This window comes from Carcharhinus amblyrhynchos, chromosome 1, assembly GCF_965287045.1.
Source record: "Carcharhinus amblyrhynchos chromosome 1, sCarAmb.v2.hapA, whole genome shotgun sequence".
NCBI lineage: Eukaryota > Metazoa > Chordata > Chondrichthyes > Carcharhiniformes > Carcharhinidae > Carcharhinus > Carcharhinus amblyrhynchos.
This window is the reverse complement of record NC_137324.1, coordinates 79,467,837-79,486,084: the sequence shown is the minus strand read 5'-3', so window position 1 is coordinate 79,486,084 and position 18,248 is coordinate 79,467,837. Positions and strand designations below refer to the sequence as shown.

At 42.0% G+C, this 18,248-nt stretch overlaps 1 protein-coding gene across 1 annotated transcript in view; it reads right to left on the bottom strand.

Annotated features, from left to right (window-relative positions):
- lnx1 (ligand of numb-protein X 1) overlaps positions 1-18,248 on the bottom strand; it is a 124,286-nt gene that overhangs the window by 52,102 nt on the left and 53,936 nt on the right. Inside the window, exons 2-5 of the mRNA XM_080187544.1 lie at positions 13,850-14,118; positions 10,147-10,293; positions 5,920-6,122; positions 3,416-3,775 (exon numbers count right to left, since the gene is read on the bottom strand). Of these exons, the coding sequence (XP_080043670.1) occupies positions 3,416-3,775; positions 5,920-6,122; positions 10,147-10,293; positions 13,850-14,118 (979 nt within the window). The remainder of the gene's footprint in view (positions 1-3,415; positions 3,776-5,919; positions 6,123-10,146; positions 10,294-13,849; positions 14,119-18,248) is intronic.

Sequence of the window (18,248 nt, the reverse complement as noted above, 5' to 3'; positions counted from 1 at the left end):
TAGAAAATCTGGTGATCTGGCGCAATGACAATAATCTCTCCCTCAGTGGCAACAAAACAAAACAGGTACTCATCAAATTCAGGAAGCATAGCTGAGGACATGCCTCTGTCTACATCAATGGAGACAAAGTAGAAATGGTTGGCAGCTTCACGTTTTTAGGTGTCCAGATCGCCAACAATCTGTCCTGGTCCCTCTACACCGATGCTATAGTTAAGAAAGCCCATCAATGCCTCTACTTTCTCAGAAGACTAAGGAAATTTGACATGTCAGCTACAGCTCTCACCAAGTTCTACAGGTGCACCATAGAAAGCATTCTTTCTGGTTGTATCACAGCTTGATATGGCTCCTGCTCTGCCCAAGACCGCAAGAAACTACAAAGGGTCATGAATGAAGTCCAGTCCATCACTCAAACCAGCCTTCCAACCATTGGCTCTGTCTACCCTTCCTGCTGCCTCAGGAAACGGCCAGCATGCCCTCTTTCAACTTCTTCCATCGGGAAAAAGATATAGAAGTCCGAGGACATGTACAAACCAACTCGAAAACAGCTTGTTGCCTGTTGCCATCAGACTTTTGAATGGACCTACCTCACATTAAGTTGATCTTTCTCTATACCCTAGCTATGACTACAATGCTGTATTCTGCACTCTCTCCTGGTCGCCGCACTTGCAGAAGGAAAAATTGGCCTTGGAGGGAGTGCAGAGAAGGTTCACTAGGCTGATACTGGAGATGAGGAGGTTAGCCTATGAAGAGAGACTGAATAGACCGGGTCTGTACTCGTTGGAGTTCAGAAGGCTGAGGGGGGATCTTATAGAGACGTATAAGATAATGAAGGGGATGGATAGGGTAGAGGTAGAGAGATTCTTCCCGCTCAGAAAGGACAGCAGGACTAGAGGGCACAGCCTCAAGATAAGGGGGGTGCAGTTTAGAACGGAGTTGAGGAAGAGCTTCTTCACTCAAAGGGTGGTGAATCTCTGGAATTCTCTGCCCGTTGAAGTGGTGGAGGCTACCTCGCTAAATATATTTAAATCACGGGTAGATAGGTTTCTGATAGACAAGGGAATCAAGGGTTATGGGGAGAAAGCGGGAAAGTGGAACTGATCCACTTCAGATCAGCCATGATCTTATTGAATGGAGGGGCAGGCTCGAAGGGCTAGATGGCCTACTCCTGCTCCTATGTTCTTATGTTCTTTCCTTTTCTATGAACGGTATGCTTTGTCTGCATATCATGCAAGTAACAATACTTTTTACTGTATGCTAATAATAAATCAAACCCAATCAAATCGAAGGAAGACAGAAGCCATTGTTTCCAGTCCAGACTCCAAACTCTGTTCCCTAGGTACAGACTCTATCTCTCTCTCTGCCAACTGCCTGAGACTAAACCAGACTATTCACAACCTTTGTGTAATATCTGATCCACAGATGAGCTTCCAACAATCATTAGCACCATCAGTAAGAATATTTATTTCCACCTATATAATGATGCTTGACTTGGCCATTGTTCTAGCCCATCCACTGTTGAAACTAGTCCGTATTTGTTCCTCTAGATTTGATGATTCCAACACACTCCTGGTAGTCTCCAATATTCTTCCCCATGTAAATTTGAAGTAATCCAAAACTTTGCTGCCTGTACCTTAACTAAATTCTATTCTCTGATCAAGCCTTTGTTTGCTGGCTTACACTGGCAACCAGTAAGACAACATCTTGATTTTCAATCTCTCATCCTCGTTTTCAAATCCCTTCATGGCCCATCCTTCCCACAGTTTGTAATCTCTTCCAGCCCTCTGAGACATCTGCACTCTCCTGCCTATTTTAATCACTCTACAATTAGTGTCCCTGCCTTCAGTTACCTAGGCCCTGAACTCTGAAATGCACTTGCAATGCCTCTCAGCCTCTCCACCTCACTTTTTTCTTGTAAGACACTCCTTAAAAACCACCTCTTTGAGAAAGCTTTTCGTAATCTGATACATCTCCTTAAGTGGTTTGGTGTCAAATTTTGTTTTATAAAGCTCCTGTGAAGCAGGTTAAGGATATTTTATTACAGTAAAGATGACATACAAGTTGTTGTTGACCCAGCTCTCTGCTATTATCGTTTCCACATTCTCTCACTCTCAGATTTTTTCACTTCTCTAATTTCTTTCATTATTGCCTCTTTCTGTCTGAAACCATTAGCACTTCCTTCATTGAACCATTTCTTATCCTCCCCTGAATCACAGACCATACATTTTATTTTCCCAAGTCTTTTGCTCTGGTTCTTCATTGTAAACTGTTCAGCTGTAATATCTTCCACTTCCAATAAAAGACTTGCAGCTTCAACCATTAATCCTACCTTCCCCTTTTTATACAGGCTGTCTAACCTGTTGAGTGTTTCCAGCATTCCCAGGTTTTATCATCTATTCATTTTATTAAATGTGGTAACTGTCAGACTTTGTACCATACAATAATTAGAATGGGAGTAACTGGATTTATAAAACGTCTTTCATTAGGTCATCCCAAAATGCTTCATAGCCAGGAAGTAAATAGTTGAAAAGTACTTTTTTTAAGAGTGCGACCTACGAGCAAACCATCATCAATTTACACATTGTGAGGTTCAAGAACAGTATGGTGGCACAGTGGTTAGCACTGCTGCCTCACAGCGCCAGGGACCTGAGTTCGATTCCCGCTTTGGGTCACTGTGCGGAGTCTGCACCTTCTCCATGTCTCTACATGGGGGTTCCTCCAGGTACTCTGGTCTCCTCCCAAAAGACATGCTGGTTAGGTGCATTGGCTAAGCTAAACTCTTCCTCAGTGTACCCGAACAGGTGCCAGAGTGTGGCAATTAGAGAATTTCCACAGTAACTTCATTGCAGTGTTAATGTAAGCTTACTTAAGACACTAATAAGTAAAACTTTAAAAACTTAAGTTAAATGAACATGTAATGCGTTTGTTTAAAATGATATTAATTGACAGACAACAGTGTTCTGAGACATGCAGGAGAACCCCCCCTGCTCTTCTTCAAAAACTGCCATGGGAACTTCTGCATACACCTACAAGGTCGGCATGGTTTTAATGTGTCATCCGAAAGGCAGTGCAACACTGAATCAGTACTTGTCTTTGAAATTGGAGCCATGACCTCTTGACTCAAAGGAAGATAATGAACAAAGAGCAATGCCTTCTATTCCTATGTCAGTAAATGTACCCAATTCATCTTTCTTAATACAGAACTATTATTAGAATAAGAACGTAAAAATGGTCACATTAGCAACTAAAAGATAATCCCTTATGAGTTATTAATTACTCCTTCTCACAGGAAGTTAGGAATTGCTACATTAAAAAAAAAATCCAACTATTGTGCTTTTTACCATCCTGGATGATGTTCGTGATTTTGCTGTAAATAAGCTACATCAGCTATAAATCATTTTGTGTTAATTAAACCAACCTGTATAAAATGTGCTGCAATTTCAGGAGATGCACGCCGAAGATCGTGTCCATTAATGGCCAGGACCCTGTCATTCACTTGCAACTGGCCATCCTGAGCTGCTAGGCCTCCTTCCAGTAAATTATAGATAAAAACTCCAGCTTCATCAGACTTACGGACCAACTTTATTCCCAGAGGCTGGTCAGCCCTCTTGTAGAGAATAACATGGAAGCTGTCATCTCTGGAGCAGTTACTTTCAACGTTGCTTCTGCATTTATAGAGCTGTTCTCGAAGCACATTTAACAGCAGAGTCTGACAGGGTTGTTTCAATACTGCCACTGCATAGTTATGGGGCACACAGTTTATGTCTGTACCATTTACCTGGACCAAAAAAAAATCCATCAATCCTAAAATAAATGAAAACAGCGAAACCTGAGGAAGCTTTTGTATTATTTGTAGCAAATTAGAAAACATAATGTAATGTTAACAAAGCATGATCAAGAAAGTGTTCCATGAAGTACGTGTGACATTTACAGGAAATACATTCTTTATGTAAGACTTTCACATATATATATGCACATAACACATGAACTGTAATGGGGAAGATCTCTTGGTCAGCATTGAAGCCAAGATGCACATCACTGACTGCAATTTAAACTGTGGCCTTAGCCTTTTACATTAGGGTTTGGGTGACTACCTTTTCAGTCCACAGGATCCAGCCATTGTGACGAGGGCCAAGGAAGGAACTGGAAAGACACAGAAGTGATGCAGAGGTGGGGTCATAGAAACTAGAAGCAGGCGTAAGCCATTTGGCCCTTCGAGCCTGCTCCACCACTCATTTTGATGAGAGCGGATTATCAAATTGAATATCCTGATCCACCCTTGTTTCCATATCCCATGATCCACCAAGAGCTATATCAAACTTCTTCTTGGAATCAGATAATGCTTTGGCCTCAACTACATTCTGGGGTAGTGAATTCCGCATCTTTACCCCCCGCTGGGTGAAGAAATTTCTTCTCACCTCAGTTCTAAGGAGAGGTTGAATTCTAAGGGTCAGGAATGAGAGTGGTGTGGGGATGAGATGGCATGTGGGTTGGGATAATGTGAGGTGAAGGTGGTGTAGGGTTGGAGTGGTGATGTGGATGGCGATGTGCGTGGATTTGGGAAGGGGAGGAATTGTTCTGCAAGTTTTTTCTAAATATGTTTTGTATGAGGAAAAATCATGCTCAAAAATCACTTCCAACACAGGTCCCATGCCCCGTGCCTATGAATAAGCTTCTGAGTAAGTTCTGGGCATCTAGCCCAACTCTGTGACAGTGGGGTCTCTTCTGCGCAATGCTGGAGACTCCAACAGAATTATCAGGACAGTGAATGTTTTTACAGAAAAAAATATCTTTCTTTAAAAAAAATTGCTTCTGTAAAATTTCACATGAACCAACCAGTCACAAAAGGTTTATTTGGAAAATATTTGCTAAAAAGTAAGTGACACAAAAAAATTGGCAACAAGCAACAGGAAATATCTATAATTAATATTGTATTAAATCATTATTTAGCATGGAGGCAACATTAATTAATTAGTTAAGTCTTCTAATTTGATGGGATTTTCAGTAAATCAATTGAATTCCTGAATCATTGCATGTTAAACTAAAAACATCATCTTATTGGTTTATCAGTGATCTTGTTCACCTACTCCTTGATGGTGCTGTAAGTAAAAAGTAGGGTTGGAGTTACTGGCCTCAGATTGGCTGGCAGCTCTTGGTGGGTGGACTGGTATTCCGGTGATCTGGTGGGACCTTCTGCTGGCCTGTTAAGTGCCTCAGTGACACAAGATGCAGTGGGCCTTCTTGGAAAGAGGCAAAATGAAGGGGCTGGGGTGGACTTGCTAGCTTTCCAACAGGTGAATGAGACCTTTGTTGCCTCCACAGGATTCACTGAATCATAGAATAGAATTATAATAATCCCTACAGTGCAGAAGGAGGCCATTCAGCCCACTGAGTCTGCATTGATCACAATCCCACCTAGGCCATATTCCCATACTCTCTCATATTTACCCTGCTAATCCCCCTGACAATGGGGTTAATTTAGCATGGCCAATAAACCCAACTTGTACATCTTTGGACTGTGAGAGGAAACCCACGCAGACACAGGGAGAATATGCAAACTCCACACAGACAGTGACCCGAGGCCAGAATTGAACTCGGGTCCCTGGCACTATGAGGCAGCAGTGCTAACCACTGTGCCACCATGCTGCCCCTTGTTTTCCCAGCATCCACAGCATTGTAAATTCCTGGAATCAACTGAGCAATCAACAGGTAGTAAGGAGAAAGCAAAATGATTTCAAAAAGAATATCAGTCACACTATACCACTCTCTCCCCTAGTCAACCAGTTATATATTACTGGGAATCCAGGGGGGGATGGACAGACAGTTTCCTAATGCCTTTCTGTATGGTGTAATATACTGTAAGGAGCCTAAAGGAAGCAGGATACAATTCATCCTTACACATTAATTCGTAATGTTCAGTACCTCTAGAATCATATCTCCTGGTAGCAGTCTACCATCTTTAGCAAGAGCACCATCTCGATAAATGTCTTGTATGACAATATTCTCCATAGGAGTTTCACATCCTCCCACAATACTGATGCCAAGGCTTTCATGTGCATCACAGCGGTTAATCTTGATTGTTGTAACTTCACCATCTGGAATTAAATGATGTAGTCTGGGAAATGCTGGAAACATAAGAACAAATATGCTTGAGTGGCTTGGTCTGTCTTCGTTTTATCTAGTTTATTATCTTACATTGCAAGTATGACCTTCCACACACCAGTTCATATTACATTCTGTTTCAGTGAAATATCAACACTCTGGCTAAACTTAACCATGGGGCGACACAGATTTTATATTCTCTATGAACTGGGGAGCATTGTGCAGAAGTATACACAATGAAATATCTTAACGCTGGATTAAATCACTTCACATGGCAAGGCCATAGACCTTCAGTTCAGCATGTCTCGCAGTTGAAATTACAAAGTATATTGAGCACAGAAACTGCTGGGAGTTGGACTGTAAACTGACTGAAGTTCCCTTCAATAGTGCAGAAGAGCAGATGAGGGACTGAAGCTAGACCTTATGGAACAGTTGGTACTGTCCAGAGCAGAAGTGTGGATGTGAAGAGAATTCCGGCAATTTAAACATCATTTCAGAGAAGAACTAGAGCGAGATTTTTCCAGATCATTTCCACAGCTTTCAGAGACAAAATAAAGTAGATCAAAGACAGAAGCAGAACCTTCCACTGTATTCAGATGTGGTTTGGCGCAGGAACTTAGACTTGATGTTGAGAGAAGTCCAGGAATTTGAAGCCAAGTTTGACAAAAGTTTACATCCAGCCTTTTCTGCGACCTATACTAGAGCTCAAGGTGAGGTCAAGGAATGTGGTATTAACTAAGCGGATTCCGTTCAAACTAATGGTAAACTTGGTTTACTTAGAGTTTGATTTAGTTCCCCTGATCCCATGTGGTACAATGGTCAGCAAGATCCAGCGCATTCTGTCTCATTCCAGCCCAGGTGGAATTCCGCTTTTGGGGGCCCTCCTTACATGAACTTCACTAGGTCTTCTCTGGCTGGTACAATCATCTTCTTGTGCCTAATGCTGTCCATTCTGCTGCCACTTTGGCACTTGTTGGTTCAGGAGGTGAAGAATGAGTCCTGCTGGTATCAGTCACCTTTTCTTCACCACGTCCCAGAGATGCCTCGAACTAGTCCTTTGTAGTATATTCTCATTGATGATACTGTTTCTCCAAATGATACCCAGGATCTTACGTAGGCAACTCTGGTGAAAGACGTCCAATTTGTATGACATCTTTGCCGTTTTTTTCAAGTCCCACTGGCATAGATTGCACTTGCTACTACTTTGGACAAGTAGGTGGGATTTTCCACTCCTCTCCCATGGCCTGTTTCATGGTGGCGAAGGTAGCCTGCCATTAGCGATGACAGGATCTTTTAGTCTCCCACTAATGAATTGACTTACTCCGTGGCTCGCACCCTCTCCACTGGGGAATCCGGCATGTGGAGGGGGAGGTGGAGTGGGGAGATGTGAGAAGCCATTGGCCAAACCAGAAGATACCACTGGCAGGGAGGGCTGGAAAATTTTGGCCATAGAGTCACAGCCTCATGGCTGTGTTGGTGGTGCCCGATGCCAACTTGAAGTTTGGATTAAATTGCCCGTATTAGAATCAGGGGAACAGCAGAGGAAATGGTTTTGGAGAGAAAATACTACAGATGGCAGCAGGTGGTCATGTGTAGTGAGGCATTCCCTGTGGAATTGACAGGGGCAAAGTTGAAATTGAACCATCAAATAAATAAACATATACCAAATGGCAGCTGGAATCGGGCTGCCATGTACCAGCTCAGTTTGTAGCCGTTATGTATCCAAATCAAAAAATTGTGCATTCAAGTTGCATCCCAGGACCTTCAGCACAAAATCCAGGCAGATGTTCGTGTGCAGTAAACCAAAAACATGCTGCTTTGGAGGAGGTGACACCTTTAAGATAGAACCATAGAATCATAGAATCTCTACAGTGCAGAAGGAGGCCATTCAGTTCATCAAGTCTGCGCTGACTTTCTGACAGAGCATCCCACCCAGGACCAAGACACTCCCCCCACCCCACCCTATCCCTGTTAATCCCCCCACTAATACCCCTAAGCTACACATCTTAGGACACGAAGGGGCATTTTAGCATGGCTAATCCACCAAACCTGCACATCTTTGGACTTGATGTTAAACCAAGACTCTGTCAGCTCTCTCAAGTGAAAGGTCCCATGACACTCCCCAAACAATAGTTAGCTCTTGATTAACAGCAATTAAAACACATAATATCTGATCATTAACTCTTTGCTGTTTGTGGATGCTTGCTTTGTGCAAAGTGACTGTTAAATTTCCTATGTTACATCAGTGACTACAGCTCCGAAGTATTTAACTGGTTATGAAGCAGCTTGGAATATCCTGAAGCCATGATAAATGCTAAATATGGAGGTAGTGTTCCACAAGGAGTGATGCTGGGACCATTGTTGTTCATCATTTTCATAAACAACTTACTGACTTGGGAACTGATAGAAAAAACTTGCAGAAGACACCAAATTGGGGGCGCCATTTATACAGTGGATGTCTGCAACAAATGCAGCAAGTCATTAATAATCTTGCAGAATGGACATGCAAATGATAAATGGACTTAAAAATAGACAAGTGTGAGGTAGTACGTTTTTGTAGGGATAATAAGAAGGCAAGAAGACCACATTGACTGAATGGGGCAAAGGAATGGCAGCATTCAGGGGTAGGGACACACAAATGATTAAAAGTAGTGATGTTGGTTAAGACCATCAAAAACATAGCATTAGAATTCATTTCTGGAGGACAGAATTGTAAAACAGAAAAGTTACGCTAAACTTGCATGGAAACTGGTTAGCTGACAATTGGAGTGGCGTGAACGGCTTTGATCTCCAAGCTATAAATAGTTTATAAACTAGTTTTATAAATAGTTTATAAAATAGTTTGCAGAAGGAGCAAACATATATACCAAAATAATGTCACAACTATGAAGTTCCAGTGATCACAAAGACTGAACAAACTTGAGGCTCTGGAGAATACGTTTCAACTTGCAGGTGAACCCAGAAATATCTTCCTTTATTTGTTCACAGGATATAGACATTGATAGCAAGGCCAGCATTTATTAACCATCTCAAATTGCCCTTAAGAAGTTGGAGGTGAGCCATCAGCTGTAGGTACATCCAAAGTGCTGTTAGATGTGGAGTTCAGGATTTTGACCCAATGACGGTGAAAAAGCGGCAATATATCCCATGCTTCTGCTGCCCTTGTTCTTCTGGGTAAAACGTAACTCCCACAAAACGTGTTTCCTGTACATCCATTGCATTATGGCACGGGCAATGTAAAATTGTGGTTAATTATCTTGGTAACAAGTTTAAACACTTGTGAATTATTTTTTTAAAAATGTCAGTCTGGCTGCCCATTTTGGTGTCTACCGACTTCAGTATTATGACAGACAGCCATATTGACATCAGGCTTGCAACACCTTAATGTTATACATGTGCAGGGTGGCTTTAGTCCTAATTCTTGAAGGAAAAATTCACCCCCATGTCTCACTGCATGCAGGCTCAGACTTCTCCATTACTTGAGGAGCCCCCGTGAAGGTGTGAATGGTACTGAACACAGACTGAACCATCAGCCATTATCTCCATTTCTGCCCCTGTGATGGAAGGAAGATGATTGATGAAGTAGCTGAAGATGTTTGAGTCTTCCGCAGAATGGGCCAGTCAATACTATATCCACCAGGGAATTCAGGAGAAATGTTCTAAACCAGGGAGTGGTTAGAATGTGGAAAATAGCACAGCATGGGGGAATAACATAGATATATTTAAGGGGAAGCTGGGTAAACACAAGGTAAAAGGGAGTGGAAGAATATGTTGTTGGGGTTAGATGGAGAAGAATGAAAAGAGGCCTGTGTGGAACATAAACACTGGCATGGGCCTATTGAGTCCATTGACTCTATGCTGAAAATTCTTTGTAATCTTGTACTACTTTGTCAAATACAATTTTCTCTTTCATTTTATCACTGCAATTGCATCACTGATTCTTTTCTATTTTCTAACCTTGTTTTGTAAGGCAATTTGACATGCACATTTGCACCTTTCACACGCCATCACTGATAAGCAGGAATCAAATTCAAAGTTTTTTTTTACCTTCTTCAGGGTGTGTGTCAGCCTGTATTCTGTCTCCTGGATTACTCTCAACCAGATTTTCACTGTTACTCCTACGGAGGTAGCTGAAAGCTCGATTCAGTTTTTTAAAGGATCTGCTTCTTATTGGTTGCCGATCGAAAGGTCGGTCTAAGAGAAAATGGAAATTTGTGATGGAAGTGTATATCATTTATATATCATGTATCATAAAACAAAGAGAACTAAACATGCTGTCAAATATTATATAAGAGGATATGTCAATCCTTTGGCTTTTGTATAAACTGCAAATTAAATATTACATCTTTATGACCAGCAAACAATTTTAAAGTAAAAGCTATGAGATATATTGGAAATCACATTGTTACCTTTCATCTCTCCATTTCAATCCTTCCTTTGCTGATGGCTTCGTGTCATGTTTGGGGATAGTTTAGCAGGTGCAAGTGACCCTGGCATCTTGTCTATTTAACTATTATTTATGTGTGAACTGTTCCAACTGTGTCAGCACTCAACAATTCAGGGCAAATAGGCAAACCGGACACTGGCTTTCTTAGCCTGGAGGCTGAGGTCAGTCACTACATTCCTACCACTGTCTAGCCTGATATTCATTAACAGACCCATACTCTTTATTAGCCTAGTTAACCTCAATAGATAGAAAAGTGATGGTCTGGATTGTGGGAGATGTGGAATTATACAATCAGAATCACAAAGAAAAGTTGCAGCCTCACACATACACCAAGACTCCATTTCATTTTTGATATTGTTCCTTATTGCCTACAGTCCTGATTAGAAATTTTTAAGCTTCCATCCCTTCCATTGTCAAGGATATTCAATCTCATACATTGCAGTGTAAGAAGTAACCTATTTAAATACACCTTTTTATTAAACTTAATACAGTTAAATATGTTTAGAAAGGTTTGTGGTTACTCCCCTCTGTTTGATCTTAAATTAGTGGCACAGTGTTTAGCACTGCTGCCTCACAGCTCCAGGGACCCAGATTCGATTTCTGTCTTGGGTCATTGTCTGTGTGGAGTTTGCATGTTCTCCCCATGTCTACATAAGTTTCTTCCAGGCGTTTCACATTCTCTTCGTATCTGCGTGGATTTTCTCCGTGCGCTCCAGTTTCTTCCCACAGTCCAAAAGATGTGCTGGTTAGGTGCATTAGCCATGCTAAATTCTCCCTCAGTGTACCCGAAGAGGCACTGGAATGTGGCGACCAGGGGGTTTTCACAGTAGTTTCATTGCAGTACTTGTGACACTAATAAACTTTAAAACTTTAAAAGTTCAATGTTTTTCCTTATAATGTACCTGGGGATTGTGGCATTATTGCCGATGTGTTCAATGTTTTCTATCTTAAAACAAACCCGTGATACAATAGGAATAGTTGACAGGTGACGTGTTTTATATTAAATAATAGTTTACACAGCGTGCTGCAAACTTAAGTCCATGCCCATAATAGGTAGGTAACAGAGCATAGGTTGGTTAGCTGCTGACTTAACCTTTAACCTGCTACTTCCAGATTTTTGTTGCCTTTGTTGAATATTTAGCAGTTATATCTAAACTCCGATTACTTTACTTCTTCAAACTAGAAATTGGCATTAAGGATACCATGTTTTAGGCCACTAAGTGATGAGGGGTTACTTATGCTGTGGAAAATGGTTTGTAGGCAATGGTTGGCCAGAATTTATTAATTACAATTGGAATCGGTAAGAATTCTTTCACTGGATGTAGGCATTGCAGGCAAGACCAACATTTGTTGCCTCTTGAACTGCTGCAATCCATCTGGTGCAGGTACACATACAGTGCTGTTAGGGAAGTAGTTCCAGGATTTTGACCCAGTGGCATTGAAGGAACGGCAATATATTTCCAAAGCATGATGGTGAGTGGCTTGGGGAGGAAATTGTAGATGGTGGTGTTTCTCTGTGTCTGCTGCCCTTGTCCTTCTAGATAGTAGAGGTTATGGGTTTAGAAGGTGATGTTGGTGAGTTGCTGAAGTACATCTTGTATCTAAGGATGTCCAAAGATGTGCAGGTTAGGTGGATGGGCCATGGTAAATTGCCCCTTAATGTCAAGGGGACTAGCAGGGTTACGGGGCTAGGGCCTGGGTCGGATTGTTGTTGTTGCTGGCTCAATAGGCCAAATGGCCTCCTTCTGCACTGTAGGGATCCTACGATCTATTGTATGCATTGCTGCCACTCTGTATCAATGGTAAAGGGATTGACTGTTTAAGATGGTAGGTGGGGTGCCAATCAAGCTGCTTTGACTTGGATAGCATCAAGCGGGAGCTGTAATAATCCAAGCAAGTGGAGAGCATTCCATCACACTCCTGATTTGTGGACAAGGTTTGGGAAGTTAGGAGTCAAGTCTCTGATCTGCTCTTGTAACCATAGTTTCTAAATGGCTAGTCCATTTCAATCTCTGGTCAATGGTATATTGATAAAGGGGATTCATTTACTATTGAGGGGAGATAAGGTTCTCTCATGTTGGAGATTGTCATTACTTGACAACTGTTTGGCGTGAATGTTACTTGCCACTTATCAGCCCAAGATTGAATGTTGTCCAGATCTTGCTTCATATTGGCATGGACTGCTTCAGTGTCTAAAGAGTCATGAATGATGCTGAACATTGCACAATCATCAACAAACATCTCTCTCTCACCTTATGATGGAAGGATGTTCATTGATGAAGCAGCTGAAGACGGTTGGGCTGAGGACACTACCTACAGTGATGCCCTGGAGCTGAGATGGTTTTACAGCAACAACCTCAACCATCTTTCTTTCTTTGACTCCAACTTGTGAAGGGTTTTCCCCTTGATTCTCATTGATTCCAATACTGATGCCACACGCAGTCAAATAGTGCCTTTTTGTCAACGACAGACGTTTTCAACTCATCTCTTGAGTTTAGCTCTTTTGTCCATGTTTGGACTAAGGTTATAATGAGGTCAGGAGATGAATGGTCCTGGCAGAACCCAAATTAAGCATAGTAGAGCAAGGTATTGCTGAGCAAGTGCCATTTGATAGCATTGTTGACGGCCCCTTTGCTGATGATCGAGAATGGGTTGATGGAGCAGTAATTGGTCAGGTTGGATTCTCCTACTTTTTGTGTACAGGACATGCCTGTGCAATTTTTCACACTGCTGTAGCTGTACTGGAATAGCTTGGCTAAGGCTGTGGCTAGTTCTAGAGAATCAGTCTTCTGTACAATTGCTGGTAGGACCTATAGCCTTTGCAGAACTGAGTGCTTCATCTGTTTCTAGATATCACGTGGAGTGAATCAAATGGGCTGGAGAGTAATATTTATGATGCTGGGGACCTGAGGAAGAGGTCAAGGTACATCATCTATTCAGCAATTCTCTTTGACGATGTTTACAAATGCTTCAGCCTTATCTGTTGCAAATCATGAAGACATTCTAACTATTGTAATGAAATATATTATGGAAAGGTGAGGGGCACAAAATATATCATTTGTTTCATATCATTTGGGGAAACTATCCCAATTTTGAAATCAGGCAAACTGGCTAAGAAATTATCCCCAATTATTAAAGCCTTTCTTGCTCCCTCATAAAGGCAAAAGACTTTGCAGATTAGACAGTCATTTTGAATAGTTCACATCCAAAATTCCTTCAATTTAAATTTCTTTTTGTTCATCTTTGAAAAATCTTAGAAATGCAACAGTTTTCAAATTGCATGCAGTTTGTACATAGACTTACGTTTCTTTACATTACTTTTGCTGTGGGTGCTGGAGTTGTTTTCTGATTGGCTGTCCTCTGTACCTGATACAGAGTCTGGGTTGATCAGACCCGAGTCCTTTGTCTTTGCATCCACCGCGGCAGATGCTGACAACTGAGGAGGAAGTAGGGACGTGGCCGTGTCATTGTTATCCTCAGGTGGCCGAGGATCTAAGTCATTTGTTGAAGAATCTTCTCGTGAATGTCTCTTTCGTTCTCCCAAAAGTCCACACTGGATTGCTCCTTTACACCTAATACAAGATTTAGAATTTCTCAAAACATGGAAAAGCATATTGCAAACCCGTCATATTTGCGAACCAAGTTAAACAAAATTAACATTTTGATTTGTTCTTACTTTCAGTTATTAGTCAGCTGATGCATTGAATCCTTTTTGTAATCATTTACAGGGCATCATTGACTAAGCCAGCATTCATCGCCCATTACTAGGGCTTCCATTCAGATTGCGCATCTCATTAAATCTCACAAAATGCAACACTACTTAGCAAACGATTCGGCTCAATATAGAAGCCGATAATGTAGTGCAGCTCCTAATGTTATGCTCCAGGGCAAAGAAAATAACTTACCAATGGAGGGAAGATGAGACTAGTTACGTAAGTAATTAGCCATAGTCCACAGAGGACCATTAGGGAGAGACAATTGTTTCTTTATAGCTAGAGAGGCACCACTCTGCAAGTGCGGGCTAAGGTGAGGAGGCAGGCCTCTGTGAATTATCTCAGCCAGTACAGGGATTTAACCCATGCCTTTGGCATCATTCTGCAACACACACTACATAGAAGCACACATCACTGAATATTTGCACAAGTATATGACATGAAATTGGTTACTTCAAAATATTATCAATCCATTTAACCTGAGCAACCTTGTATGCGTCTCAATGAGCTGATCCAGATGGAAATGTTACGCAGTTCCCATTTCATACCCTGAATATAAGAAACATGGCCTTATCACTGGGAATACAATTATTGAGAGAGGTGGGGTTGGAGGGGGTTGTGGGGTGGGGAACAACGTGCTTAGGAAATCTACGACCATTTTCTCATTCTAGTGCTGGCATTAATGGGCTGAATCTTCTTTACAGTAACAGTCACTGTCAGATTGTCACTTCACTCCTATTTCTCTACGTTAAGTCTGCAGCTGCACATTTCTCACCTGAACACCTAAGCAGGACTTGTTGAAGCATGTGGAACATGGCTACTCCTGGAGAACTTCAGTTTAGTGCAAGATCGTCAGTGGAAATGAAGCCACACTCCCTTTTTACAGCACTAGCTGCCACATTCTGGTAGATTCAACTATACCAGATAAACCTGTCGGACTTTAACCTGGTACTGTGGGGCTTCTTACTGTGTTTACCCCAGTCCAACGCCGGCATCACATCACAGATTCAAACATTGCCAGTCACTTGGACAACTGAGAAGATAAGTGTGTAAAGTGAGGGAGTAGGCTGGGAAAGGTAGTGAGGGAGAGAGCCAAGTAGTTTGAGGGTACGGTCAGGTGGCTGGAGGAAGGTCTGGTGTTCGGGGTGGAGGAGGAAGGTGGAGGATTTCGGTCAGGCAGTGTCAGATGGTTGGGGTTGTAGGTGAAGTCAGAGTGTGGGAGGATAGTCGGGGATGGAATGGGTAGCAAGGTGGTCAGGGACTTGAGGGACTAGTCAGAGAGGTTGGTTTAGGGAGAGAGTGGTCAGTACCAGAGTACCCTGGAGCTAAAAGTGGTTTTAATCCTGCTAACCGTTCCTTAATCACTATTCTCCTAAATAAATCAGAACCAGCTGAAACTCCTGGCTTTATATTGCAGTGTCGGAGGGTTGCAGAGTAATCACTCAATGGAAGATGAAACTTTCTGGGGAATTTTTGTGTGGGGATTTCCATGAGGTTCCCCAGTGCATCTTCCGAGGTTTCTCTGAGGTACCCCCTTCCAAGAAGGGAAGATCTGCACCATTATTTCCTAACATTGGTTGCAGAGAATCATGTTTCTTTTTCTTGGCAATTCTGTAAAATTTGTCATATACCACAGCTGTCACAATAACTTTGAAATGACGCTAATGTTTTTGTTGGGAGCAAAGCACAAAACTGTCTCCATTCACCCTCCAGGCTATGAGGGTGAATTTACTTATGTCCATCATTAATAGTGTAGTGTTGGCATCCAGGTGTAAAGGCCAAATATCGTGACACCAAACAAATTTTGAGAAGTCCATAGAATATCAATGGTAAGAACTCAAACGGAGGAGAGACCACCCTGATTGAGCAGTGAATCAAACATTTAGAACTGAACAGAGCAGGAAATATCTTTGACAATGACAGTCTTAAATAAGAAGTAATGGGATATGATTATTATACTGGATAAATGTCCCATGTCCATTTGCAATTAGATCATAATCAAGCTCTATCCATATCATGGCTCATTCAAACACACTAGTACAATCTTAATGAATGTTTATTGGACTACTGAAGAATAGAGGATTAAAATCTGATGAGACCATTACTTTTATTACATATAACCCACTTTCTGATAAAGTTCTGAGGAACAAAAACATGCAGCAGTAATGAGTCATAAGCTGCTATGCAATTTCAGATCCAAAAACCAAGAAAAACTTGTTTAAAAAACTGGTTGTATTTTAATCCAATGTTTAAATGTTCTATACACCAAAACATGAAAGTACAAAGGAACAGCCAATCTCATTAAATGTATTTATTTTTCTCTCTATCTCAGTTTGAATGAACTACTCCTGTTGCCATATCTCCTGCTGAATTTGTGGGGGGTTGGTTTTAAGACTTATTCCACTGTTATTTTTCCTGCTAGTAACTCTTGCCTCACTGCTTCTACACTGCATTTGCTCATTCTTTCCATGTTGTCTTCTACTTATTTTGCTTCGGTTGAAAGTTTCCATGCATAGGTATCAGGAAACAGGTGCGGAATTTTACAGATAAGAGCAAAATACTGTGGATCTGGAATCTAAAAACAAAAGCAGAAAATGCTGGAAATTCTCAGCAGCTCTGGCAGCATCTACTAGTCTATTGCCCGCCCACACTTTGGCAAATCAGACCACAAGGCTGTGCTCCTGCTCCCAGCTTACAAGCAAAAACTGAAGTGGGAGAATCCATCAAAGAGAGTCATGCAATGTTGGTCTGAGGAATCAGATGATCTTCTACGGGGCTGCTTGGAGTCAGTGGACTGGTCAGTATTTAAAAACTCTGCGACCAGCCTAAATGAGTACACTACCACAGTAACTGACTTCATTAGTGAGTATGTAGAAGACTGTGTGCCAAAGAAGCAAATCCGTGTGTTCCCCAACTGGAAATCACGGATGAACAGGGATATCCACTGCTTGCTGAAGTCCAGGTCTGAGGCGTTCAAGTCTGGAGACACTGACCTACACAAGAAAGGCAGATACAATCTAAGGAGATCCATCAAAGATGCCAAAAGACAGTACCGAACCAAGCTGGAGTTCCAGACTAGCCACACTGACCCCTGCCGATTATGGCAAGATCTGCAAGACATAACAAGCTACAAGATGAAAGCATGTAAAATTGTGGGTTCTAGGGTACCTCTTCCTGATGAGCTCAATGCATTCTACACCTGTTTTGAGCAAGAGGTCAGCGAGAGCATGCCCTCCACCCTGGAAGCTCTGGATGAACCTGTATCTGGGGTCACCACTGCAGATGCCAGAGCAGCTTTCTTCAATGTCAACCTTTGGAAAGCAACTGCCCCAGATGGGGCACCCTGACATGCACTCAGATCCTGTGCTGATCAGCTGGGGGAGGTATTCACAGACACCTTCAACCTCTCTTTACAACAATCTGAAGTCCCTAACTGCTTCAAGAAGACGACCATCATTCCTGTACCTAAGAAAAACCAAGCAGCATGCCTTAATGACTATTGGCCGGTGGCTCTGACATCCATCATTATGAAGTCTTCAAAAGATTAGTCATGGCACAAATCAATTGCAGCCTTCCGGAGTACCCGGACCCACTACAGTTTGCCTACTGCCGCAAAGATCCATGGCAGATGCCATTTCCTGGGCCCTGCCCTCAACCCTGGAACACCTAGATAACAATGACACCTATGTCAGACTCCTATTTATTGACTATAGCTCAGCCTTCAACACTATTATTCCCAAGAAACTCATCTCCAAACTCCGTTTGACCTCGGCACCTCCATCTGTGAATGGATCCTGAACTTCCAAACCCACAGATCACAAACAGTAAGGACAAGCAACGAAACCTACTCCACAATAATCCTCAACACAGGTGCCTACAAGGGTGTGTTCTCAGTCCCCTACTATATGCCTTGTACATCTATGACTATGCGGCCAAATTCCCCTCCAATTTGATTTTCAAGTTTGCTGCCAACACCACCGTTGTGGGTT